This window comes from Periophthalmus magnuspinnatus, chromosome 20 (genome assembly GCF_009829125.3).
Source record: "Periophthalmus magnuspinnatus isolate fPerMag1 chromosome 20, fPerMag1.2.pri, whole genome shotgun sequence".
NCBI classification, from domain to species: domain Eukaryota; kingdom Metazoa; phylum Chordata; class Actinopteri; order Gobiiformes; family Gobiidae; genus Periophthalmus; species Periophthalmus magnuspinnatus.
In genome coordinates this window covers 1,182,904-1,210,348 of record NC_047145.1, presented here as the reverse complement: position 1 = coordinate 1,210,348, position 27,445 = coordinate 1,182,904, and the positions used below count along the sequence as shown (strand labels likewise).

Genomic DNA, 27,445 nt, shown 5'->3' with positions numbered 1-27,445 from the left:
GGTTATCGTCCATCGTTTGCTCTGGATTTTAAACGATCGGTTTCGTAATCGGTCGATCTCTTGTATCGTTCCATCGTAAACGCACAAAGTAAAACTTTATTGGACGTTTAAATGGATGTTAAACTGAACTTTGACTGTTTAAAGAAGTGAGCGTAACGTCAACACAGCGTTTGGCTAGCAGTGGAACGTTAGCTCATCGAGGCTAGCAGTTATAGCGGCTAATTTATTTGTAATTACGACTGTATTATAGCAACCAAAGAGCCAATCAGGAGCGAGGCTGTTGAAGGCAACGCCCCTTCCCGCCCACAGCACTGGTTTTGCGGAGAGCGGGCGCTTAGCAACGCTATCGATGTGTTTGCTAATGCTAACGGGAGCGACCGCTTTATTAGACGTCTGTGATTCCTCAGTCGTCTGGTCCAGAGAAAAAGACGAAATCTGAATCTGTGACTGGACAAATCGATGAGAGAGAAAGAAGAGAAAGAGAGGAGAGAAAGAGAGGGGGGAGAGAGAGGAGACGGAAAGAAGAGAGATAAGAGAAAGAGATGAAAGAGGAAGGGAGAGAGAGAGAAAGAGAGGGGGGAGAGAGGAGACGGAAAGGAGCAAGAGGAGAGGAGATAAATAACAGAGGGAGGAGAGGGATAGAGAGAAAGAGAGGGGGGAGGAGATGGAAAGGAGCAAGAGAAGAGGGAAAGAGGAGAGAGAGGAGATAAATAACAGAGGGAGGAGGGGGAACGAGAGAGAGGAGAGACAGAAAGGAGAGAAAGGAGAAAGAGGAGGGGAGAGAGAGAAAGAGTGGATGGGGAGGAGAGAAGATAAATAAAAGAGGGAGAGAGAGAAAGAGGAGAGAGAGGAAGGGAGAGAGGATGGGAGGAGGGAGAGGGATAAATATGAGAGGAAGGAGAGGGGGGAGAGAGAGAAGAGACAGAAGGGAGAGAGATAAGAGAGAGAAAAGAGGGAGATTGGCAACTCCAGGACTGAAATGATCCAGATGATTCTATAAATGAAGGTGTGTGGAGTTTAAAAACACAGTGGAGCACTTCCTGTATCACCACATGATGACAGTTTAGATAAAGAAGCTATTTTTGTTCGGAAAGACGCTCACCGATCTACAACTTTATCCTCAGACCCAAAGCAAACAACAACAAAGAGAACACTAGGCATAGGCCATTAAAGGTTGAATCGAGATGTTACGGCTGAAACTGGAGACAAAAAGCCGTTTCAAGTTTCAGTGTCGTTAGCGCCTCCTTCAGACAGACATGAGGCAGTGTCCAGCAGGAATCTGACCAGAACTGAAGAAGCTTTTTGTCCAGTTACAGATTTAAACGTCGTCTTTTGCCTTTATTAGATCTGCACAAAATACTTTAACTTTTTACTCTTTAAGCACATTTTTACTCAGGTACTTTAATACTTTTATTTAAATACATTTTTTCCATGTGATATTTTTACTTGAGTATATTTTCTGTACTTTTACTTCCACCGCTGTAGAAATCAACACTGAAACACTGAAAATAAAAACAGAAAAACACCAGGGATAATGTTTTCAGGTCTTTGTCGTTCCTGAATCACACCTGAGTTTTTAAAAGACTCGAAAAGCACAAATGACACGTAACACACAAACACACCCCCACACACCCCCACAGACACAAACACACACACCCCAACACACACACACACACAAACACACAAACACACACACACACACACCCCAACACACACACACACACAGTGCAAATCAAACAGCAGCAAACGCAGGTAAAAAAACATATGACATCATGTTTTCAGGCTTCATATGTGACGTTTATCGAGGCAAAAATGAAAAGGCCATTTCAAAGTCGACAAAGGTCCTTCGTCCGGCTCCTGTGGACGTCCAGGGCTGGACATTAACGTCTTTGCTTCAGTCTTAAATGTTCATATTAACGCTCTACATGATCATGGGGTTTTTATTTTACTATTTAGACCAAAATAATGAGTCTGACAGCAGCAGCTACAGAGACGGAGCACAAACCCACAAAACAAAACCCTCAAAATAACAAACAAAAAATAAGAAAATAAACTAAACAAAAAAAAGAATAGAAATTTTAAAAAAAACTCCAAATAACAAAAAAAAATTAAGAAAATATAACAAAAAAAAAAAATTATATAAAACTTAAAAAATAAACTCAAAATAATAAGAAAAAAAATGAACCCCAGGATAATGCAGAGCAGGTTAATACAAACATTTAAGACCAAAATGACGAGTCTGAAGCAGCAGAGACAGAGAGGGGACAGTTTTTACGTAGAAACTGAATTGGAGCCAGAGTCTTCAGTTTTAATCCGTGCAGTCGTAGAACACCACAAAAAAAACAAGTTATTTTGGTGTTTTAAATGAAGCTAGTTCCTACATTCTACTCGTTTTTACCCGTTGCCATGGTGACGGAGCAGAGCAGTGATATAGAATGTGATTTAGCTGCTGCCGGAACTACTTTACATTGTTATTCTCACTGACTGTGGGATAAAATATATTTTAGATGAGAAAAAAACAAACTCATTCAGGAAGGAATCGTTTGGATGTGTTAACGCCGAGCCCTGTACACGTCGTGGTACAGTGCGTCCACCGGGACAAGAGGTCGGTACTTGGGTTTTCTGATGTTGTAACAGAGTCTTTGTCCATAAGAGGCTCGTGCAGCTATAGCCTCCAGAACATGATCTGCTTGTCTTCTCCTCCACTGATCACGGTGGTGCACAGGTCGTTCATCCACATCGCCGTGACGGGACCTGAAGGAAACACAACGAGAACGAGATGTTTGAGAACTATGGTCGTGGTAAAGTTTAAGTGAGTGAGCCACAACCACGACTTTAGAATTTTAACAGTTCAACATCACGTTCTCACATTTATAGTTCGTTCTCTCCGCCTCAGAGTCTACAGGCGTCTTTAACCCTCTGATGCATGAATTATGAAAGCCTTGGTCAAGATTTATGTTTTTCTGAAGTGTTTTTCTTCTTCTCGGGACATGAAACAACATTGTGAACTGCCTGTAAATATGAATTAACTTGTGTTCTATTGTAAATATACAGACACATCTTTGTTTTTATGCTTTGAAAAATATTTCAACATTTTTGGGGGAAATTTCAACACTGTTTAGATGCAAAGTTTAGGCCTAAATAAGAAAAAAAAAAAAAAACAACCAAAGGAAATTTACTTGCAGTTACACCAACTGACCACTGAATTGACCTCAATGGAGTGTGGCAGCAGAGAGCACTCCAGAGGCTCCAAATGCATTAAAGAGAAAGTTGTTTTAGTCGCCGTCGTCTGCAGTGACCGCTGTGCACCAGAGGGTTAAACGTACGGCTGCAGTTTGTTCTAATGCCGTTTTACCCGAGTGAGCCGGGATCCTCTTGATGACGGTGCTGCTCAGGAGGTCCCACAGGAGCAGGTCTCCAGACTGACCCCCACACAGCACCGAGCTCCCGTCCCAACAGAAACACCTCAACAGACAAGAACAATGACAACATCTGCGTCAGTATGAAGAGCAGAGAGAGTGAGGAGGAACTACACACATGTGCATTCTCTGAGTAAATGTATTCTGGTACAGTTACTCTGGTGGTATTCAGAGTACAGTTACTTTCTAATGAATGAATAACAAACAGGGCACAGTTAGAATACTCAGAGTACTGTGTTATGAATACTTGTAAGTATGCAAAACACAGTACTCTGATAGGACCATGTGACAGAATAAGTAAAAAAAAATACATTTTAATTTGAAAATGTATTTACTTACAGAATACTGAATACCCAAAGTATTCTATAAGTATTCTGTCAGTCCTGGTTTAGCCCTGGTTAAGTCGTGTTCAAACGTTGTTCTAGTTTTAGTTTAGTCCTGGTTTAGTCTTGGTTTAGTCCCGCTTTAATCCTGCTTTAGTTCTGTATTAGTCCTGGTCTAGCCCTGGTTTGGTTCCAGTTTAGTCTCAGTTTAGTCCTGGTTTAGTCTTGGTTCAGTCCCAGTTCACTCCTGTTCAAGCCCTGGTTTAGTGCTGGTCTAGTCCTGAGTTAGTCCTGGTTTAGTCCTAGTTTAGTCCTGGTTTAGTCCCCCTTTAATCCTGCTTTAGTTCAGTATTAGTCCTGGTTCACTCCAGGTCTTGTCCTGGTCCAGCCCTCGTCTAGTCCTGGTTTTGTGCCACTTTCGTCCCATTTAGTCCTTGTTGAAGACCTGTTCTAGTCCAGGTTTAATCCCAGGTCTGATGTCACGTTCACACTGTTGTGAAGATGTAAATCCACCAATCAGACATGCAACATACAACTTAAAACTGCATGAATGACATATAATACTATTGTGCAGTAAGTGTTATGTGTAATTATGTAAACTACACAATAAAAAGCCAAATCTAATCTGTTGAAATGAACATTCCTTCTTTATGACAGAGTACAGGTGTTTTGTGTTACCGTCTCATCATAAACACATGCAGTGACCCCTGACCTCTGCTCCTCGTCGGATTTCACTGATGACATCACCATTCCCGTCTGCACATCGATGACCTTCATACAGCAGTCGTCCCCCACACTCAGGACATGTCTGCTGTCTGCAACAAACACGGACCTTCAGCCACGAGGAACCACTGTCCACAACTGAAACTGTTCTACAAAGATCGCTCTGTGTAGGGTGAATATGTTTGTGTACTTTGTGTATTTTGTGTACTTTGTGTAGGGTTTGGTCTGTTTTTGCAGGAGCTTTTCGAGGGAGTGGCCCTGAGATCTGATTGGCCACACCAGAGCGAGGGGCGGAGGTAGTTTATCGAGAGTAAATAAACATTTTCTGACATTACAACAGCTCAGTCCAATGTCGTTGTTATTCTGGACTCCCCGTCATTTATTTTAACAGATTCTTTTTCCAGACCAAGGTGTAGTTTGTTTTAATCCCTGACAGTTTGGAGCTCACTAGCGCCTCACAGTGGTCACGTGATGTTGCTGTGACGTGTGCGGTCAGATGGAGGCAGGACAAACATCGTCGCTCGATTACGTTTGTAAATGTTCCTGCAGGACTTTAAACCGGGACGAGGGGCTTTTTTACTCTCACACACCTGAGATACTGTCCTGAAGAAGTCTGACTGCAGGTGGCGCTGTTGTTCTGCACCAAAACCTGTTTAAATCAGCGGACTGGACACGTCACAGCGACATCACGTGACCACTGTGAGGCGCTAGTGAGGAGTCCAAACTGTCAGGGATGAAACAAACTGAACCTTGGTCTGGAAAAAATATCTATTAAAATAAGAAATTATAAAAGACAAAGACAAATGGAAATGGACCAAAATATTTATATTACTTCATGTTTAAAATGATTTATTGACAAAAAATAAGAAAGTTAAATTATCAAAGTGGTCGGATTAAAAATGCATAAGTAAAGTTTTAGAAGTGGCCGAAGTTTAAAAACGATGGGAGTTGCACGTTTTATTATTAGTGCAGTGAGTGAGTATTCGATTCAAATATTAAGTCACATATTTATATAAAATGGTCATGGTCACATTTTTACGGTCACTTTGAAGCTCGTGTGATGGTCGTGTCTCGTGCGGTGGACGTGTCTCGTGTGGTGGACGTGTCTCGTGCGGTGGACGTGTCTCGTGCGGTGGACGTGTCTCGTGCGGTGGACGTGTCTTGTGTCTCGTGTGGTGGACGTGTCTTGTGTGTCGTGTGGTGGACGTGTCTTGTGTGTCGTGCGGTGGACGTGTCTCTGACCTGGACTGAAGCTCGTGTGGTGGATGTTGCCGCTGTGACACTCCACCTGCTGCAGCTCCGTGTGGCTCTGAGTGTCCCACACAGAGACCGTCCCGTCTTTACATCCGGAGACGAGCAGAGTCCCAGCAGAGCTCAGGTTTATACTGTTCACCTGGAAACGGACGAGACACGAACAATATGAATAATATGAACATTTAAGGTGGAATGAGGCGTTTCTAAACACAGACTGAGGAGGATCTAAAAACAGCTAAAAACATGATTAATGACAGAGATAATATTTGTTTTAGCTGCGATGTCGTCATGGAGCTTTAACTTTGGACAAATCGTGCAGGAGCAGAACCAAACAGATCGACTAGTGGCCGCTCCAGGTACTGCAGCTGTCAGAAACTTCAGCCCAGGCAGAATTCTCCCATAAAGCACAGTGCGTGTTTGTGATTTCAATCTGCTCGTGTTCTGACAGGGCATCCAGCTTTCACAAAGGTCAGATTTTGCATTTTCACAACATGAACTTTTTTACAAATCCTCAAAGAGCCTAAAAAATTAGCTTTGTAACATTTAGCCTAGCCCCGCTCTGAGCCTGCGCTAGCTCCACTCTAGCAGCTGTCGCTCTGATTCTGATGTCACAGGTGGTAAAAACAACACGACGCCATCTTGGATTCATCTTCTTGATCTGATTACACTTAAGCGCCGCAGACTCACCCCGGAATCGTGCTCTAGTTCAGCCAGGAGTTCAAACTGAGATCTTTTATGAGCGTTTTCAGCGGCGCAGTGCCAAACCTGAGACGAGAACAAACGGCATTATCTTCATATTTTAACACACTCGTAGATAAAACATCACCCGGGACTCACCTTAACCGTCGAGTCCCACGACGCCGTGTAGAGCCGATCGTCAAACCAGCGAATCGCACTGACCGCATCGTCGTGACCCATGAGCGTGTCCTGACGCCGACCGAACGGGACAGAGTAGAAATATCTGTAAAAGACCAAAGTTTAGGCTACGACCATAGACTTGTTTACATAAATGGACATAGTTAGCATGCTAGCTGCTGCGCTCTAAACAGGAAGTGATCATAAGCGCACGTCCAGCTCCAATTCACTTTCTGTGTAAAAATTTTGGTCATAAATGTTCGTTTTAACCCGCTCTACATGATCCTGGGGTTCATTTAGAGTTTTATTTTAGGTTTCAGATTATTTTTTAAGTTTAATTTTTTTTTTCTTTTTTTTTTTGAGGATTTTTAAAAAAAGTTTATTTATTCATTTTTGAGTTATTTTTTTTCTTTTTTTTAAGGATTTTTTTTAAGTTTATTTATTTATTTTTGAGTTATTTTTTCTTTTTTTAGGATTTAAAAAAAAAGTTTATTTATTTTTTAGTTATTTTGAGGTTTTTTTTTCTTTTTTTGAGGATTTTTTTAAGTTTATTTATTTATTTTTGAGTTATTTAGAGGTTTTTTGTTGTTTTGAGGATTTTTTTTGTTATTTTTTCATTTCTTTCTTTATTTTTTATTATTTATTGTTTATTTTCTTTTTTTTTGTTATTTTGAGTTTTTTTTTGTTATTTTTTGTTATTTGAAGTTTTTTTTTTTTTTTTATATATATAAACCATGTCCTCTCTCTGTCTCTGCTGCTTCAGTCTCATTCTGGTCTTAAATGTTCGTATTAACCCTCTACATGATCCTGGGGTTTTTATTTCACTATTGTGTCTGTAAATCAACATATGAACATTAATAACAGACAAATCAGGTCCTTCTTTCCCCGAGGTCGCTCCTGTTAGCGTTAGCAACAGGTTTGATTGACAGCGTTGCTAAAGAAACGTACATAAAAAAAATAAAAACAAATTAAAACACTGCAGATCACTTACACGTTGTTGTCCCATGAGGAGCACACTGCAGTTTTTCCGTCGGCGAGCAGCAAACACGAGGACAACGCCTTCGAAGACGCGCGAGAATCATCAGGTGAGAATTAGAATTAGACAAATATTTAATTTAAGGTTTAAAGTTCGTGTTTACCATGTTTGAGAACGACATGCTCCTCTGGAAATCCTTCAGCTCTTTAGAAAACATCTTTAAGGTCGAGTCTGTTGGAATAAGACACTGAGGTAGCAACAAAATCTATGAGAAGAACATTGAAGTCTGTTCCAAATTGACACCACGCCCCCTGGAGTCTGGGAGGAGCAAAACAGTCCTAAAACAAAAGACCCTGTTGTGTTTGGTGGGTTTAAGTTTAGAAATTGTATTATTTAGAGTTCTGTAAAATCACTTCTCCAGCTGAATGTGCTTAAAATGTTTTTCTTTTTCATTTTATATTTGTAATAAAAATCAGAATACTTTTTTTTCCCCTTAAATAGACTTTAATCTGACCTTGAGACGTGGAGAAAATGGCAGATCCGTCTCGTGTAACAGTGATGCCAGTGACAGCCCTGAAGATGGAGAAGAAATACAAGTATTTAGTCAAATATACGTAAATATAAAAGTACATTTGTAAAACTTTGATTAAGGGACAAATGGAAACAGTGAAGATCTAAAAAATACGAGAACGACAGAAGCTTTGACTGAAGTGAATCACATTTGAGCAGAGGTGGAACATGATGAAGTAAAAGTAAAGTACAGATACATGAAGTTTATACTCGTCTGAGACCTGCTGAAAAGGCTCCGTGTTTATTTTTAACACATTCAGAATTTAACAAAACAAAAGTATATGAATAAAAATACAAAAAACAGATGGATTCAGTCGTTTCTGTTGAACAAAATCAGCACATTTGAAGCTTTAAAGACTCAAAATCTGTGAGAAATACTTTAACTTTTTACTCTTTAAGTGCATTTTTAAACAGGTACTTTAATACTTTTACTCGAGTATTTCTTTTGCTCCTGTATCTGTACTTTTACTTCACAAAACATAGTACTTCTTCCACCGCTCGTGCTGTAAACGTCTGGACACTGGACTCACTCTTTGTGGATTTTGTGGCTGGACACGAGGGTCAGATTTCCCATGTTGACCCAGGCCAGTCTCCTGCTCTCCTCCGTCAGGTCTTCAAAGGAGGAGTCGGCGCTGGGAGAGGCTGAGGGAGAACACGGGGTTATCGAGACGGGACTTTCGGCTCTTTTATGGGATCCGAATCTTTTGGATCTGCTCGTGTCAAAGAGCCGTTCAAAAGACTGGCTCTTTTTTGGTTTGTTTTTTGTATTTACCGTAAATTTCGGATTATAAGCCGCTACTTTTTTCCCCCACGCTCTGACCCCTGCGGCTTATACAACAGCGCAGATAATTTATAGAGTTTTACTGCCTAACAGCCACTGGGGGGCGCTCTAACAGTAAATGCAAACGTGAGACATGGGGAAAGATGAACTGATGCTTTTCAGACACAGTTTAAAAAAAAAAAAGGAAAAAAAAGTCCTAAAATAAAAAAGTTCCTAAATTAAAACAAAAAAATATCTTCTGTGTGTCGTCTTTCTGTGTAAATGTCACATGTTACGACACAAAAACCTGCGGCTCATATTCAGTTGCGGCTCTATAGTCTCAAATTCACGGTATTTATTTATTTCGAGGACATGTATTGGCTACACTTAAAGTACATTTCACACATCAATCCTTATATAAGCTCAAAAAGGAGTGGGAAGAAGAAAAACTTTTATATTTATTTATTTGAAAAACGCTGACGTGAAAACTCATTTAATCTACAAACTCATCACAGACAGAAACCACCAAGACTCAGACGTGTTTAAAATGATTCAAACTGAGAGCAGGATTATTTATTATTTGGAATTATGCAGAATCAAAATTAAACTAAAAATAATTAAAAACATAACTGTTATTCTGATGTCAAATATGTTTTATATATGTACATTTTTTATGTGTGTACTGTATTTTTTGGACTATAAATGACACTTTTTTTCAGGGGTGCGACTTATATGTGAAATATGTTTTTTTAATTCATTATTCTTCATTTTTGCTGCTGCGACTTATACTCCAGAGCGACATATACTCTGGAAAATACAGTATATGTTTTGTCGTTTTCGTTTCTAATCAGGAGAGGTTACAGCGTGTGTCTGACAGTCCTCGTGGTCTGTGCTTCTATAATAATCAGACGTGTAAAGTTTTACCGGGGGAGAGTTCGCTGCCGGGGGAGGTGATGCTGGGGCTGCGTGTGATGTTGTGGAATCGGGGGGTGATTCTCTGGGGGTGGGGGCTCGTGAACAGTTGGGTCGGGGTCTGTCCGAACTCCAGGATCTGAGTCAACATCGCGATTCTCTGGTCTGGATCATCAATGCTGCAAACGGCGAAGGAAAAGGTTTGGATCAGAGTTTAGTTCAGTGTTTGATACAGATGTAAAATACAACAGACGGGAACTATGGAAGTGACGGAGTGAAACGTCACAGCTTCAGCTCCAAATGAAGCTCAAAGAGGCCAGAGCAGGTGGAGCAGGTGGAGCAGGTGGAGCAGGTGGAGCAGGTGGAGCAGGTGGAGCAGGTGGAGCAGCCAAATGTGGAGCAGAGTTTTATATGTGGAATTCTGACCCGCGAGTATCAAAGAGCCAATCAGGAGCGAGGATGTTGAAGGTAACGCCTCCTCGTCTGCACCACTGGTTTAGCAGAGAGCGAGCGCTTAGCAACGCTGTCAATCAAACCTGTTGCTAACTCCTTGTCTCTCTCTCTCTTTCTCTCTCTTCTTGTCTCTCGCTCTCATCTCTTTGTCTCTCTCTCTCTTTCTTTTCTTCTCTCTCTCTCCTTGTCTCTCTCTCTCTTTCCTTGTCTCTCTCTCTCGTCACCTCTCTCCGTCTCTCTCCTCAACTCTCTTTCTTTCTCTTTCTCTCCCTGACTCACTCTCTTTTTCCCTCTTCTTGTCTCTCCCTCTCATCTCTTTGTCTCTCTCTTTCTTTTCTTCTCTCTCTCCTTGTCTCTCTCTCTCTTTCCTTGTCTCCCTCTCTCTTTGACTCTCTCTCATCTCTCTTTGTCTCTCTTTCTTTCTCTCTCCCCTTGTCTCTCTCTCTTGTCACCTCTCTCTGTCTCTCTCCTCAACTCTCTTTCTTTCTCTTTCTCTCCTTGACTCACTCTCTCTTTTTCTCTCTCTTCCTGTCTCCCTCTCTGTCTCTCTCTTTGTCTCTCTTTCTCTCTTTCTTTTCTCTCTTTCTTGTGTCACTGTGGCCCACTTTCACTCACATTATAACATTTATCCTGGACTCACCTGTCACAGTCGACTCCGCCCTCATACGTCAAAGGATGAAACACTGAAAAATAAACATGTTTTAACGTTAAAATCCTGATATTTTTTTGGTCGATTTTCTCGGTGAGTAAAGTCGTACCGTTCTGAGCTGCGACGGCTTCACTTCCTCTCTGTTTAAATCCAAATATTAAATCGATCCACTCGTGAAGATGCTCAGACACAAACTGACTCTCCAGGGCCGTTCTGTGCTTCTGAAGGAAGTCACGGGCGTCTGAGAAGAAAAACACAACAGATGTTTAAAAGAGAACAAAGGTTTGGCACTCGGAATAGAAATAGTGACAAAAATTAATCAAGTTACTGAGGGTAACTGAGGGTTTAATTTTAACACAATCAGAATTTGAACAAAACTAAAATAAACAAATAAAAACAGAAAAAAAACCCCCGATGGATTCATTTTTTTCTGTTGAACAAAATTCAGCTCAAATCTTTCTCAAAATCTCCACATTTGAAGCTTTAAAGACTCAAAATCTGTGAGAAATACTTTAACTTTTTACTCTTTAAGTACATTTTCAAACAGGTACTTTAATACTTTTACTTCAGTAACCAAACGGAGTACTTCTTCCATCTTTAGTATGACACACTCTCTGGTTTAGCCGCAGTAGTGATGTACCTGAAGCCCACGGAGGAAGAACCACGTCTCCAACATAACTCCCATTCTGCCGTCTTCCCAAATCCAGCCCCAGACGATTTTCCAGGAAAGTGAAGTCCGTCCCATAAAACTCCGGTATAAGCTGCAATAAGAAGAGTTTAGTGTAAAATAAGAGAGTTACACAGGGGAGTCCACAGGGGGGGACAAAGTGGAGCTATACTGCACTTTTCAGATGTTTCTCCATGTTCTAGTCCAGGGGCGTCAAACTCAATTTCCCCAAGGGCCACATCAGCAAAATGGTTCATCTCAAATTTGCAAAAAATATAAAAAATATGTCTGTGTCACTGTGTAACTCCTGATAAACTGACATTTTAAGACAGTCATACGTCTAAATTTACCTCGTCGCGGGCCACATAACATGACATGGCGGGCCGCATTTGGCCCCCGGGCCTTGAGTTTGACACATGTGTTCTGGTCGTTTCTTCTCGTTGAGCCTCTGGAGTTTAATCTTTAATCCACTATTTTCAAGACGCCATTTTGTCGATCTGTGCCCGCTTAACCACCACTGTGACACGCCCCCTGTGACACGCCCACTATGACACTCCTACTTTGACACGCCCACTGTGACACGCCCACTGTGACACGCCCACTATGACACTCCTACTTTGACACGCCCACTGTGACACGCCCCCTGTGACACGCCCAATGAAAACGCTCTGCTCTAGTGTGATGTGCATCTGTCCATAGGGGGCGCTACAGCATACGGCGTTTTGTTGTGATGACGTTTATGGACAAGACAGTTTTCTTGTTTCTTTTCTGAAGTGGTTTTAGTTGAATATTGTGATTTAAAAAGTGTAAATTAAAACAGAATGATCCACAGAGATGAGAACCATAGAGACACAAGCTCAATACGTGTTTTTTAAGTCCCCAGATCTGGACTCTCTTCCTCTTCATTTATAACAGAGGGGCCCCTGTTACACTTCTTGTCCTGGGCCCCAAATATCTGTGGACGGGCCTGGTACAGTGTGTACTAAGTTTACTACAATGTTTACTACTGCGTTTACTACAACTACTACCACCACTACTATTACGTTTACTACTATTACTATAGCGTTTACTACAATGTTTACTACAACAACTACTACTACTACAGGTTTTACTACTACGTTTACTACCACTACTATGTTTATTACTACTAGTATGTTTACTACTACTACAACGTTTACTACTCCATTTATAACTACTACAACAATGTTTACTACTGCTACAAGGTTTACTACTACATTTACTACTACTACAGGGTTTACTACTACTACTACTACAGTGTTTAGTAGTACATGTACTACATTCTTACCTCTTTAAAGTCTGTGGCTCCCTCTAAACAGTTTCTCCACGTTTCACCAACGCTGTCAAAAGTCAATCCAGAACAGATTAAAAAAATCAATAAAAATACTTAAAAACAGATTTCAGATGATATAAGTAACTGCAGTATGTTTTTATGTTTTCAAACTGCAGTTAAAGTCAATATTTATATTTTTAAATCAATAGTATCACCTGTTGAACATGCGATCTGCGTGGTCATAGCGTCCGTTCTGTAAACACAACATGTGCTCTGGAGCTGAAGACAGAAGAGACGTCAGAGGTAAAACTGTTTAAAAGCTCCGGGGTCAAACAAACTGACTCTTTTTTATCTGTTCTAATGTTGTTTCCGCCTCAAAATCAGACCTGGAGTTGTGTTTTGTTTCTTTCACACATGTTTGAGTCACACTTTTATGATTTAAACCTTAAACATGTTGGACTCACCGACTCTGACCAGATAAAACAGGACGTATCCTGGAGATGAATAATGGCTCCCGTACAGAAAACTGGGCTCAGGCATCCCCCGATATCGAGCCTGAAACAAAATATATAATACATGGAATATTTTTGCTGAAATGTAAAAATATTTGTGGTGTTTTACCAGGAGTCTGTCCAGTCGCTCTTTATTCAAGGCTCCAACAGGTTTACTCAAGTCTCTGAAGGAAGCAGCGTTTGTCAGATCTACAGGAAAAGAAAAGGAAATCAGGAAATCAGGAGTGTGTGAGTGTGAGTGTGTGAGGGGGTGTGTGTGTGGGTGTGTGTGTGTGTGTGGGGGGGGGGGGGGTGAGGGGGTGTGTGAGGATATGTGTGGGGGTGTGTATGTGTGTGTGAGGGTGTGTGTGTGTGTGTGTGTGTGTGTGTGTGTGTGTGACATTAGAGACACTGCCTGTACTAGTGATTCTTAAGTGAGAAAAGACGATACAGAGAATGTAAATGGGGGAAAATAATAATAATAATAATAATAATAATAATAATTCAAAAAAATATACATAAATTCATTTTTATAATGTGTAAAAATAAATAAAATAAAATGAGGAATAAATAAATACAAAAAATAATAAATTAATAAAAGAGTTAAATACAATAAAATAAAATGAGAAATAAATATAAAAAATAAAGTAATAAAAAAGTAAAACCTAATAAGAAATAAATAAATATAAAAAATAATTAATAAAAAAGTTAAATATAATAAAATAAAATGAGGAATCAATAAATACAAAAAGCATTAATAAATAAAAGTAAAATATAATTTAAAAAAAGATAAATAAATACATAAAAATATGAATTTGGTGTTGTGATCGGTGAAGCCTAGTTCATTTTTTGTTTTTTATAGTATAAAAAGCTTTTTAACTGCTTAATCACATCTCTCTCTAATAATTTTGGTGGATTGGATATCGGTTCCAAGATATCGGTTTAGTCAATATCCCATTTTGATCGATAAGACGATTCCCTGGACAATATCAGCTAAAAATATTAAACGTGTATTTTCACAGACCTGTTCTGTTGTTACTGAACACATTTCTGCTGTTTGTGTTTAAAGGAAATAAATGACATGTGCAGCCTCCGCCCTGGTATCGGTTCTTTCAGTTCTGTGGTTTTCAGATTCTAGACTGCGACGATGTCATACTTCCAGATGGGGGCGCAAGAGACACATTTCCCTATAGTTTACATTGTACCTTATGAAATATCTAAACTGTAAATGCACAAATGTTGAACCTGATGATTTCTGTGAGTCACTAGACCCAAACCTGGATTTTTAAAGTATTTATTTTGTCCGTGTCTTGTCGGTTTTAAATATTATTGTCCTATTATATCAATCAGTCAATCAAAAACAACCAACAAACAAACAACCAAAGCCGAGCAAAGGGCTGTACAACATTAAAAACAAGATAAAAAACAATAAATATCATTCAAATATTAAGTTATAGATAAGTGTTCTTCACCATTAAAAGCAGTACATGGTTTTGTAGTACAATAAAATCTTAATAACACAAACTAATATCTGAATAACCGCTAACCCTGACCTATGACCTCTGACCTGACCCTGACCCCTGTGCCGTCGTCTTACCGAGCTGCGCGCTGCCGTAGTCGGAGAGCACCCAGGGGAACACGGGGTACTGGGACAGGTCGTTACACGAGCGGTCCGCCAGGTTGTTCAGGTGAAGCAGATACTGGTAGTTACTCAGGAGACCGCGCTGCCACTGCAGCATGTAGCTCTCCACCGTGTGCTCCGTCAGGTGGTTTTCTGACACGAGAAGAGGGAGAAGAAGAGGGAGAAGACGGAGAAGAAGAAGAACAAGAAGAAGAATAACAAGAAGAACAAGAACAAGAAGAAGTAGAACAAGAAGAAGACAGAGAAGACGGAGAAGTAGAAGAAGAACAAAAAGAAGAAGATGGAGAAGTAGAACAAGAAGAAGAAGAACAAGAACAAGAAGACGGAGAAGTAGAAGAAGAACAAGAACAAAAAGAAGAACAAAAAGAAGACGGAGAAGTAGAAGAAGAACAAGAAGAAGAAGACAGAGAAGACAGAAGTAGAAGAACAAGAACAAAAAGAAGAAGAACAAAAAGAAGAAGACGGAGAAGTAGAACAAGAAGAAGAAGAACAAGAAGAAGAAGAACAAGAAGATGTAGAAGTAGAAGAAGAACAAGAAGAAAAAGAACAAGAAGAGGAAGAAATGATATTAGACTTTTACATACATGTTTATATTCATGTTTTTATTTGGCAGTGGGCGGGGACAGGGGGAAGGTGAAACTGAACATTTCTGAGAACTACATGAATCCACTAAATACAAGTAATAGATGTTTTTTCTTTATAAACTTCTCATTAAAGTTTGTTCAGTAACTTACCGAGAAACGTGGCGATGTAATAATAAATGTCGTCTCTGTCTGCAGTTTTATAAAACTTCAGGTAAATGTCTGAGCAGAAGTCGTTCTCTGAGCAAAACACTTCAAGACCCTGGAGAATATAATGACATTTTTTACTTTTTATACAAGTGTCACACACATCCATACATCCGTGCACCGGTCAGTGCGCAAATGCTCTACCAACTGAGCCACTGTCGCCCATAAGTAAATACACTTCACTATAATAAACAGTTAAACCAGCACAGACTCACCAGAGGCCTCAGTCCATGTCTCCTCTTGTAAATTCTTCGGACGCTGTGAAGTTTAATCTGAATAACTCGCTCCTGCAAAAAATAAAAAAAATAAAATAATAAATAAAAAAATAAAATACAATAACATAATAATAATAATAATTAAAGCCGCAAGCGGCATCGCACTCGGCCGACCCGGCACTCCCTGTGGGTCAGGGTTAGTTGCCTCTGTTTTATTGCGGCTTTGGGCTGCATTTTGCACGAAACAAGTCAAAAGACACTGGAAGTGCTGATGAACAAAATGGAAATATAACAGTTTTTCCAGGCGGCGCCATGGCAACAGCGTGCAAAATACAAACTTGGCCCCCGGACTTTTTTGACGAGGACGACCTGAAGAATCACTGTACAAAATTTCACATTTCTCAATGGAGCGAATAAGTCGTTATTAGACTTTGAAATGTACGAAAAAAGAACAAATATGCAGTTGCTAGGATACAGGAGTCTGTGCACGGTGCGAACAGTCTGCTTCGCCCATGCACTCATGGGCTCTTGAAGGCCCGGCACTCCCTACAGGAGGCGCTAACGTGCCAGTTTTGTCCGTGTTGTTGCAGCTTTGGGCTGGACGTGTCTCTAAACAAACACACAGTGACTGATGCACCACTGTGGCAACACTGTGCAAAATACAAACTGGGGGGCTTGGACTTTTTTGACAGGAACGACCTGAAGAGTCACTGTGCCAAATTTCACATTCTTAACTGAAGTGAATAAGTCGTTATAAGACTTTGAAATGTACGAAAATTAGTCCATTTTCCCATTAGGATAACATGGGCTGTTTTGTGCATCGCCATGGCAACACAGTGAAAAATGTGACATGGGTCCAGTTGACTTTTTTCATCAGGTTGACATGAAGAGTCATTGTGGCAATTTTGACAATATTCCATGAAACTAATGTTTTTCTGATGAATGGATAAATGTGGGAGGTTTCCCATTAGGATAAGGCAGTTTGTCACATCGCCATGGCAACACGGAGCAAAAAACACATGGGTCTGATTGACTTTATTGATTGGGATGACCCAATAGACTCATCGTTTTATTTTATTTGTGATTATTATTATTATTGTTTGTGATCTAAAAGCACAATTGAAAAAGATAAAAAATTGTCTCCGTGGCGCCGCCTTAAAAAGTCAAAATACACGATGTAAATGTGACGACTCCAAACCTTTTTCAACATTTAAACATGTTTGTGTTTCCCTCAGTCGTCCTGGTCTGATCCAGAACAAAAGACCAAGTTTAAATCTGTAACTGGACAAATCGTTGTAGGAGGAGCTAACGACACTGAAACTGTAAACATGTTCACAGTTTCAGTGTCGTTAGCGCCCCCTTCAGACAGATATAAGGCAGTGTCCAGCAGGAATCTGACCAGAACTGAAGAAGAGACTTGGACGACTCCTACAACGATTTGTCCAGTTACAGATTTAAACTTGGTCTTTTGCTAAACATATAAAGATGAAACTTAGTGTGACAAAGGCCCATGACACATAAAAAACTCTATTCTGACCCCGTCCTAAACCCAACAGGACGTCGGCCATATTGGACAGAACGCCACTTTTGCAAAATTTCCCTTCTCTTACTTTTTATATCTCCACCTTGGAATTTATTTCAAGATGCTTGAAAAAAGGTAAAACTAACCAAGACTCATGTGCAATTAAATATTATGATTTATTTTTTTGATGAATTTTAAAATGTGAAGCAGTGCTTCACCAACACTGTTAACAGTGCGGGTGGAGAGCTGCTGACCTCCACTGGGGATGTTGTCAGGCGGTGGAAGGAATACTTTGAGGATCTCCTCAATCCCCCCGTCATGTCTTCCGAGGAGGAAGCAGAGACTGGGGACCCGGAGGCGGACTCGACCATCACCCTGGCTGAAGTCACTGAGGTGATTCAAGCTCCTCGATGGCAAGGCCCCGGGGGTGGACGAGATCCGTCCCGAGTACCTCAAGTCTCTGGATGTTGTGGGACTGTCTTGGCTGACACGTCTCTGCAACGTCGCGTGGCGTCGGGGACAGTACCACTGGAGTGGCAGACCGGGGTGGTGGTCCCTCTGTATAAGAAGGGGGACCGGAGGGTGTGTTCCAATTACAGGATGGGTTTGGCTAATCCACAAATCAGTGACTGAAAGGCTCACGAACAGCCTCACGAACTCATGTAAAGTCCATGCTGCTGTTCTGTAACCACAACAGTCTACACACACACACACACACAACAAGGCGAGTTAAGTGTCTTGCTCAAGGACACCAAACCCACCAGATCCGCTTAGCGGCGTCTCGCTCTCCTAACAATCCTGGTGAATATCCCTGAGCGTGGCCTGTTTTTCCGATCCTGTTGTTGCTGTTTCTCTGTATTTTCCACACTTTGGGATAACTCTTGGAGTTGGAGTTGACTTTGTGCTGACTCTACGCTCTTCTGTCGCTCCTCCATGTGCTTTTGTTGTAACTCGTACACTCTGTTCTCCAGCTCCAGTTTGTCTTTTGTCAGGGTTTCAAAGTGACTCGTCCAAAATGCGTCTCTTTCCCTGTGATGTTTCTCTAAAGTTTCTCTGAGCAGAACCTCACGTTTTAACGCTAAACTGTTCTCATTAAACATATTTTCAGTCTGGGTTCTAATTGCAAAGAGATAAGCAGCTTCCCTTTGTACCATTTCGTCTTTTAAAAGTTCTACTTTTGTTCTTAAATTAGCGTTTTCGTTTTGCAGAAACTTTATCTGGACCTGCTGATCTGCCAAAGTAGATTTTGCCTGTTGAGCCAATTCATTCCTCAAAATCTCAATGTTTGCTGCAAGTTTTGAGTTTTCTTTTTCCAGATCTGTGCCTTTTTGTTCCTTCCTCCGGTCCATGTCTATGGAATCCTCGACTTGCCTTAGCACTTGATCAGAGAATTTAAAAGGAGCCTCTTTTTGGCTCAGTTTCACTTTCAAAATCTCGATCGTTTCTTTAAGTTCTGCTCGTTCTTTCTGCAGATTCTTAATCGTTTGCTCCTTGGCTTCAGTTTCCATCTGTTTTTCCTCCAAAATCGTTTCTCTCTGGGCCTCCAAGATTTGCAAGTTGGAACATTCCTTCTTCAAATGTTCTGTCTTTTGCCCCATAACTTTGCTCATCTCTAACTGCCCCTCCATCGCCTCTTTGACAGATCTCAGCTCCTCGTTTTCTGCCTTCATGACGTCCTCGTTTAGTTTTGCTCGTGTTTCCTGGAGTTCCTTCTCTTTCTGAGCCAACTTCTGCTGCTCTAGTTGGAGCTGCTCTTCAAAGTTTCTCCTCTCAGTGTTGAACTCCTCCTGTTTCTCACGAAGACATTTAACTAAATGTTTAAATTCTTCTTGAACGTCTTCTACTTCCTGCTCTGACTCTTTGATCGAGTGTTTCAAAGAGTCTTTTTCTGCCCTTTCCTTTTGAATATCTCGATCTAACCGGCTCACCTCCCTTTTAGAGATCTCCAGTTTATTTTCCAAATCTTTCTGCTCCTGACTCCACTTTTCTCTGTCCTCCTCAAACTTCATTTCTTTGATTTTGTGCAGTTTGAGTTGTTGCTTAAGATTTTCGATTTCTTTTTTAAACTCTGCCGTTTCGTGTGAATCGTCCCCTCGTTCATGATGTTCCTCAGTCGTTTCTCTGGTTTCAGTCTCTTGAGTTTCTGCAGTGGATGTTTGAAGCTCAGACTCTTTTACACTGAGCTGAGACTTGAGTGTTTTCATCTCCATTTCATATTTTAGGACTTTCTTCTCAGTTTCTCTTTCTGCTTCCTGCCACTGTCTAAACTGCAGAGTGAGCGCTGAGACTTTATTTCGCAGACTCTCTACTTTGTCCAACAATTGAATATTTTGTTGTTTTAGTGAGTCCAGATCCTCGCTCTGTTTTACGGCGTCTTTATCTTTGGTGAGTTTATCAGAACTGCACGTTTCTGACTTTACTCGGTCTGTAAGACTTTTCAGTCTTTTCATCTGAGCCTGAATGTCCTTTGCGTTCATTGTTGTGTTTGTGAATCTGTTTCACTAGTGAGTTATTCTCTATTACTATAATCTGTTACTCGTGAGTTTATCGTGAGTTTATCAGACAAGTTCTTCTGCTTCAGCTGAAGGTTTGAGTGTCTTCTCTCTACAAACTCTCTGAAACTAAAACTTTGAGGCTTTACAGGCTGTGCCACTTTGTGACATCACACAGTTTGAGAATCCCGGTTGCCGTGGTAACGCCGTCAACACCGGCCCTCAGGGTTCTTTATATATAAATATACAGGCATCGCCATGGCAACACCGTGCAAAATACAAAATTGGCCCCCGACTTTTTGACGGGAACGACCTGAAGTGTTACTGTGGCAAATTTCACAATGAAGTGAATAAGTCGTTATAAGATTTTGAAATGTACGAAAATTAGTCAATTTTCCCATTAGGATAACATGGGCTGTTTTGTGCATCGCCATGGCAACACAGTGAAAAATGTGACATGGGTCCAGTTGACTTTTTTCATCAGGATGAGATGAAGAGTCATTGTGGCAATTTTGACAATATTCCATGAAACTAATGTTTTTCTGATGAATGGATAAATGTGGGAGGTTTCCCATTAGGATAACATTGGCAGTTTGTCACATCGCCATGGCAACACGGAGCAAAAAAACACATGGGTCTGATTGACTTTATTGATTGGGATGACCCAATAGACTCATCGTTTTATTTTATTTGTGATTATTATTATTATTGTTTGTGATCTAAAAGCACAATTGAAAATTAAAGCCGCAAGCGGTGTCGAACGGCCCTCGCCTAGCTACGTTTAAAGTCGCACTGTGGAACATTACAGGCAAAAGAGTAACCATGGAGACAAGCAGGCAAACAGAAAAGTTACATAGTGTACTTTAAAACGTAAAGAGGTTGTTTTTACTGGGTATCCGTTGAGAGGCTGGAAGTAGAGGTTTTCGTCGGTGATGCAGACGTGACCTGGGTTGGACACTAGGGGCGCCACCATCTCCACTGCACACTCCATATGAGGCTTCTCCGCAACGCTCTGGAAACTACACACCCACCATCAGTTTGACACGTCACACACACGGAAACACACAAACACACACACCCCCACATGCATACACATACACAGACACACATGCATACACACACAAACACACACACCCTGACACGCACAAACACACACACATACACACCCCGACACGCAAACACACTTCAGTTTGTAAAGATGTACCAGTTTTTGTCGAATGAGGTCCTCGCCAAACGAGACTGAAGATTAGCCTCAATCTGAAGGAATGTGAAGAGAAAAAAATATGAAAATAAAATAAAACATTGGGCCGACAAACAACTTTCACACAATATTATCTCCAACCATAGACTGTTTATAAAAACAGATATTTAACCTGAAATGTTCACAGAAATGGTCTTGTACATGTCAAAGTTACGGACAAATGTGAAATGACTAACAAAAAAGAAAAGAAAAAAAATTACTTTACAAAATCACTTTACAGATTTGGAAATTTAAAACACAAATTTTCTTTATTTTAAATCTGGAATTATCTCTTTTTGCAGATTTATTTTTGCATCTTCAAAACAACATTCATGATATATTCCCAGTTTCAATAATCTGCTTCTAATTTACATGACAAATATCTAGTATCTAATAATATTTAGTTTATGTGGGACAGACTCACCATGGCCGTCTGATCTCCAAGTTTATCCAGACAAGACGCTCTGTGGAGCTGTAGAAATCCAGAAAGAAAATATATTTAGTATATATATATATATGCTTCAGAGACACGAGACCAGGTCCACGAGAACGAGACAATATGACATTTTGACATATTTGCATTTTTGGCTTTATGTTTCATTTTATTTTCTAGGCTGGTGCAAAAGTAGAAATGCTTTTTAGAACTTTAGCTTCTCACAGGATCCAAAATAAATGTTAATTAAACAGAAAAAAATCTCATGACATAAATTTACTCATGTGGGCGGAGTCTAACCTCTGACCCCTGACCCCCCTGCAGCTCCTGTCACTGCCTCGTCTTTAAATATTGATTTATTTAATCATCATTCGGCAAAAACCTCATTGAGATAAAACTGGACAGGACGTAGTGACACAAACAGTGATGTAGAGGGCGCTGTTGTGTCTGTTAATAATTAAATACCTGTAATAACGTTTGAACAACATCTTCAGTTTTAGTCCAAACCTCCAACTGAAAAGTGAGTCTCTTTGTTCCCTGTGGAGACGATGCAGGTTAAACACGACACAAACAGGAAGTAAACGACTCAAAATGTGTCAATGTACCCGTTCTATTCGATACGGCGCGATCACGTTGCTTTCCTTGATGTAAAAAACCTGTAAAGAAACGCAAACAGTTTAGCAAGAAGAAACTGTCAGACCTCAGATCAGAATAATCGACAGTATTCTCTCACCTGTCCACAAGAAATGGACACGGCCGACGGTTTAGGCCTGAAATAACAAATAAATTCATTTAAATACCATAAGAAAACACAAAACGACACATCCCTGACAGTTTGGAGCTCACTAGCGCCTCACAGTGGTCACAGGAATATGTAAACGTGCCCATGGGACTTTAAACCGGGACGAGGGGCGTTTTGACTCTCTCACACCTGGGACACTGTTGTGAACAAGTCAGACTGCAGATGGCGCTGTCGTCCTGCCTCCACCATTAAAAAGACAGAACCAAAACCTGTTTTTCCTCCTGAGACCTGGCGTCCTCATGTGGACAACACATTTTGGGTTGTCTAGGCCACAATGCAAATTTTTAGAAGAAGAATAACAGCAACAAGAACAGGAACAGTGCAAATATATTATATATATTCATTTTTTAACAGTTTAGAATGTTTAGAATATTTTATTTTATTTTATTTTTATTTTTATTCCTGCTCCTGTCTGCAGATCTTCACACGAGACACATTGTTCCAAGAGGCAGATTATTGTTTCTCGTTTTGTTTTTACTCAGGACAAATGTTGCTGTGTTTAGGGTCTTAATAGTTTTTTCAAATGTTTTATCAAAATGATTAAAATGTCACATATGAGGACATTTGATTTACCCATTTTTTTTCTCAGAAACTACATAATGTAAAAAGATAATTCTTTGTATTTAGACTCATCAGGTCCAATCAGCCCAAATAACAAAGAGAAATGAATAAAGCGACGCAAGAGCTCGGGTCTGAGGAGGATAAATCAGCCGGACACGTCACAGCACCACGTGACCACTGTGAGGCGCTAGTGAGCAAATGAGTCTTATAAGGTGTGTGGAAAGTTGTGGTTTGAGCTGTAAATCATCATAATCTAAATAACATAATGACTTGACTAAAACATCTTCAGCCGAGACGTGTAAAACTCACTCATTAAACGGATTGGTGTCTTTCTGCACAAACTCTATTTTTTTACAGTCACGAAGAGGAATCTGTGAATGAAACAAAGACGACAGGAATCAGCAACAACAGGGAAATAAAACCACACAGATGTAGCAGAGACTGGTGTCAGGAGGTCATAATATTTATGTATTGAATATTTTTCATAATCACCTTTAAAATTGGTGTTTGAAAATCATCTGGGTCAAAAATGACAGATTTGGAGCAGATCTTCAACGATCCTCTGACTTTTCTGAAACGAAAACATAAAATATTTGAACTTGTGTGGAGAAAACGTAGCATAATCGTGACACAAAGGAGGAATTGGACTCAAAACTAACTGTTATTGTAAGTTAAAACCTCACATGCTTCACCACAAGAGCTGAGTTTGGAGTTTTTCTCGCTGATTTTGTGCCGTTTGAAGCCTGAATGTGTGATCGAGTGTCACCAAATGAAAAACTAACTGCACCAGAAAACAGTTACTCAAAATTACTTCCCAACACTGGTGTGATATTCAGAGCCAAACCAAACGGGATTATATTTGAAAAGCTGCACCAGCCTCCACCTCAGAAAAACCCACAAGTGCAGCCACAGTAAAATATAGATGTCGAATTATTTCTTTATTTAAACTTAAAGTCTCCATATGACACTATTCCCTGATCTGTTCTACTGTTGTTTCCTCGTCACACACAGACCTGGAGTTGTGTTTTTTTTGTTTCATTCTCACATGTTTAACACACAAACCTGCAGATTTAGGTTGAGTTCTTCTCTCAAACTGAAAACACTCTGTTCCACCTTGTGATGTCATCATGTGGTGATACAGGAAGTGCTCCGCTGTGTTTTTAAACTCCACACACCTTCATTTATAGAATCATTTGGATCATTTCAGTCCTGGAATTGTCACTTATCTCTACTGAACTAAAAGTAAAAGGAGTTGAAAACTACCACTTTATGACATCACAAGGTGGAACAGAGCGTTTTGAGCTTTGGAGATGTTACAGACTAATAAAGTGAAACAAAACACAACTCCAGGTCTGTTTTTGAGGAGGAAACAGCGTTAGGACATGGATTAAAGCTCCAAGAGTCAGTTTTGTGTCATATTGGAGCTTTGAGCAAAACCCACTACAAAAATAAAATGGAGAATTTTTATTTTTATTTTTTAAGACTCAACATTCTTCTCAGTGGATGTAGTTGGAAATAATCCAGGGGTGTCTTTACCTCTCTTTGGGGGATGCAGAGGTCACATGGTACGCAGTGTGTTGTTCGAAGTAATACTCCTCAAGATCCAGCAGCAGAAGAGAAAACCTGGAGAGAGACGCTCGGTCAGTGTAAGATCAGTGTGTTTTAGATTACACTTTTAAGAATATGCCGACTTTGAAGGGCACACAATACACTTTAAATATCACTTTAAATATCTCCTAATTCACTTACAAGGACCTCACCACAACCACGGCGCACGGTAAAGATATTTATAGATGATATGGACTGATGTGGAGGCTGAGGAGAGACTCGGGGCGGGAGCTCTGTCTCAGGATAGGCTTGTATAAATAGGGTTTCTGGGTAATTGGAGGTGTGGTTGAGGTGAGCTGTGGTTCGCTGGAGAGGAGCAGGAGGAGCAGGAGGAGCAGGAGGAGCAGGAGGAGCAGGAGGAGCAGGAGGAGGGGGAGGCGTGGTCCTGCCACTGAATCTTAGTCAATCACATTAATGCCACATCTGGAACTTGAGTGATATAAAAATAGCACAGCCCACGTTTGGTTTTCTGCTTATTTATAACGATAAACATTTGTAGAGAAGTTAATCTTGTTACTGAACACAGCCATGAACCATTAGCAAAACATTAAAGCCTAAAATCCACTTATTCTGACGATCTGTGATGGAAGAAGTACTCAGTTGTGTTACTTAAGTAAAAGTACAGATACAGAGGTAAAAATAGTAAAAAAATATCATATGAAAAAAAATCCATCCATCCATCTTCTTCCTCTTATCTGGGGCCAGACTTCCCCCACCCCAGACACTTCCTCCAGCTCCTCCAGTGGGACCTAAAGGTGTTCCCAGTCCAGCCCAGAGACATAGTCCCTCCAGTGTGTCCTGGGTCTTCCCCGGGGCGTCCTCCCAGTGTGACATGTCTGGAAAACCCTCCAGCTAAAAATCTACTTGAGTAAAAGTATTAAAGTAACTGTTTAAAAATGTAGTTTAAGAGTGAAAAGTAAAAGTATTTCACACAAGTGTTGTTCATTTGTTAATCTGTAAATGTAGTTATTCATATTCTCTTCAGCAGTAAAAACACAAATCCATTTCTTAATTTTTCTTTTGAATTTTGTGTTTATTTTTGTTTTGCTCAAAGTTGAAGCTTGAATTAAAAAACTTTATTGAGGACATTTCCACGAACATAAAAATAACCCCTCAAATTATATGAAAAGTACTTTTACTTTTCAGTCCAGTTCAAAAATGTAGTGGAGTAGAAAGTACAGATACTGCTCTCAAATGTACTCAAGTAAAAGTAAAAAGTACACACTGCAAAATGTACCTAAGTACAGATACCTGAAAATTACAGTATTTAACTACTTCATGACCTTCCACCACTGCGGCTTATGACCTCACATCAAACACATGACCCCACATCAAACACATGACCTCACATCAAACACATGACCTCACAAAAACATGACCTCACATCAAACACGTGACCTCACATCAAACACGTGACCTCACATCAAACACGTGACCTCACATCAAACACGTGACCTCACATCAAACACATGACCTCACATCAAACACATGACCTCACATCAAACACATGACCTCACAAACACATGACCTCACATCAAACACATGACCTCACATCAAACTCATGACCTCACATCAAACACATGACCTCACATCAAACACATGACCTCACATCAAACTCATGACCTCACATCAAACACATGACCTCACATCAAACTCATGACCTCACATCAAACTCATGACCTCACATCAAACACATGACCTCACAAACACATGACCTCACATCAAACACATGACCTCACAAACACATGACCTCACATCAAACACATGACCTCACATCAAACGCATGACCTCACATCAAACACGTGACCTCACATCAAACACGTGACCTCACATCAAACACATGACCTCACAAACACATGACCTCATATCAATCACATGACCTCACATCAAACACATGACCTCACATCAAACACATGACCTCACAAACACATGACCTCATATCAATCACATGACCTCACATCAAACTCATGACCTCACATCAAACACATGACCTCACATCAAACACATGACCTCACATCAAACACATGACCTCATGAGCAGTGCATTACTGTGACGTCACTTCACACAGACATCCAAAACATGACGTCATCTCTTCAGTATTTCTCGAGTTTAAATGTGAATTACAGCAGATATAGTATTTATTATAGTATATATAGTATAGATATAGTATTTATTTTCTGTGTAATGCAGTGTACATCAGTCTGCCCGCATTTAAACAGTAAATAGAGTCATTTTGTTCTTTCACTCACAAAAACATCCCTGGATTTCTTGGATTTGAAACCATTAGAACCCTGACACTAGGTTTATTTAGAGTTATACCAGGTCTATATACAAACCTTTGTGTTATTCCAGGTCTATATTCAAACATTTTTGGATTAAAACTCTACAATAACAGTACATATGGTTACTCTTTGATGACTACTTTTGTTCTTCTATTTTTGACATGCTGCCTGATCTGGATCGACATTTCACGATCATTTAAACTCGTAATCACTAGAAAAAACACATCTAGGAGACATCTTAAAGGAATAAGAGACAAACAGAGCAGCTCCGTTATCCCAGCAGCCCCTCACACGATTTTAATGAGATTCACCCACATCCACTCAAGAAACGAGGAAAAACAACCAGAAAAACCCACTCAATCCCGCGAGACAAACCCGTTAGAAGCACATTTCCGTTTAAACATGAACAAACCTTTCTTTTGACCGCTCCGGAGTCTTTAAAAAGGCCATGACTGCGTTTACATCCTCCTCTGAAACTGAACACCAGTCCACTTCCGGCTGCGCTCTGTAAACACGG

General features: G+C 40.3%; 1 protein-coding gene across 2 annotated transcripts; it reads right to left on the bottom strand.

Moving 5' to 3' along the window:
* Positions 1-1,371: 1,371 nt before the first annotated feature.
* Positions 1,372-27,429, bottom strand: nsmaf (neutral sphingomyelinase (N-SMase) activation associated factor). 2 transcript variants are annotated; one of them, XM_033985977.2, is made up of 31 exons: positions 27,341-27,429; positions 24,575-24,661; positions 23,531-23,609; positions 23,348-23,409; positions 22,409-22,445; positions 22,281-22,331; positions 22,141-22,212; positions 21,667-21,714; positions 21,207-21,259; positions 20,892-21,021; positions 15,989-16,060; positions 15,720-15,828; positions 14,941-15,117; positions 13,474-13,553; positions 13,317-13,407; positions 13,068-13,131; positions 12,868-12,919; positions 11,535-11,655; positions 11,004-11,135; positions 10,886-10,928; positions 9,805-9,971; positions 8,651-8,762; positions 8,065-8,123; positions 7,714-7,781; positions 7,566-7,633; positions 6,557-6,680; positions 6,407-6,484; positions 5,708-5,858; positions 4,455-4,557; positions 3,356-3,465; positions 1,372-2,754 (listed from the first exon to the last, which is right to left on the bottom strand). In XM_033985977.2, the coding sequence occupies exons 1-31, from the start codon at positions 27,376-27,378 to the stop codon at positions 2,666-2,668; spliced, it is 2,727 nt and encodes a 908-aa protein (XP_033841868.1). In that variant the 5' UTR covers positions 27,379-27,429; the 3' UTR covers positions 1,372-2,665. The 2 variants fall into 2 exon arrangements, with proteins under 2 accessions (XP_033841868.1, XP_055085992.1); XM_055230017.1 differs by having other exon boundaries at positions 2,251-2,754; positions 10,886-11,135; positions 27,341-27,415.
* Positions 27,430-27,445: the final 16 nt, after the last annotated feature.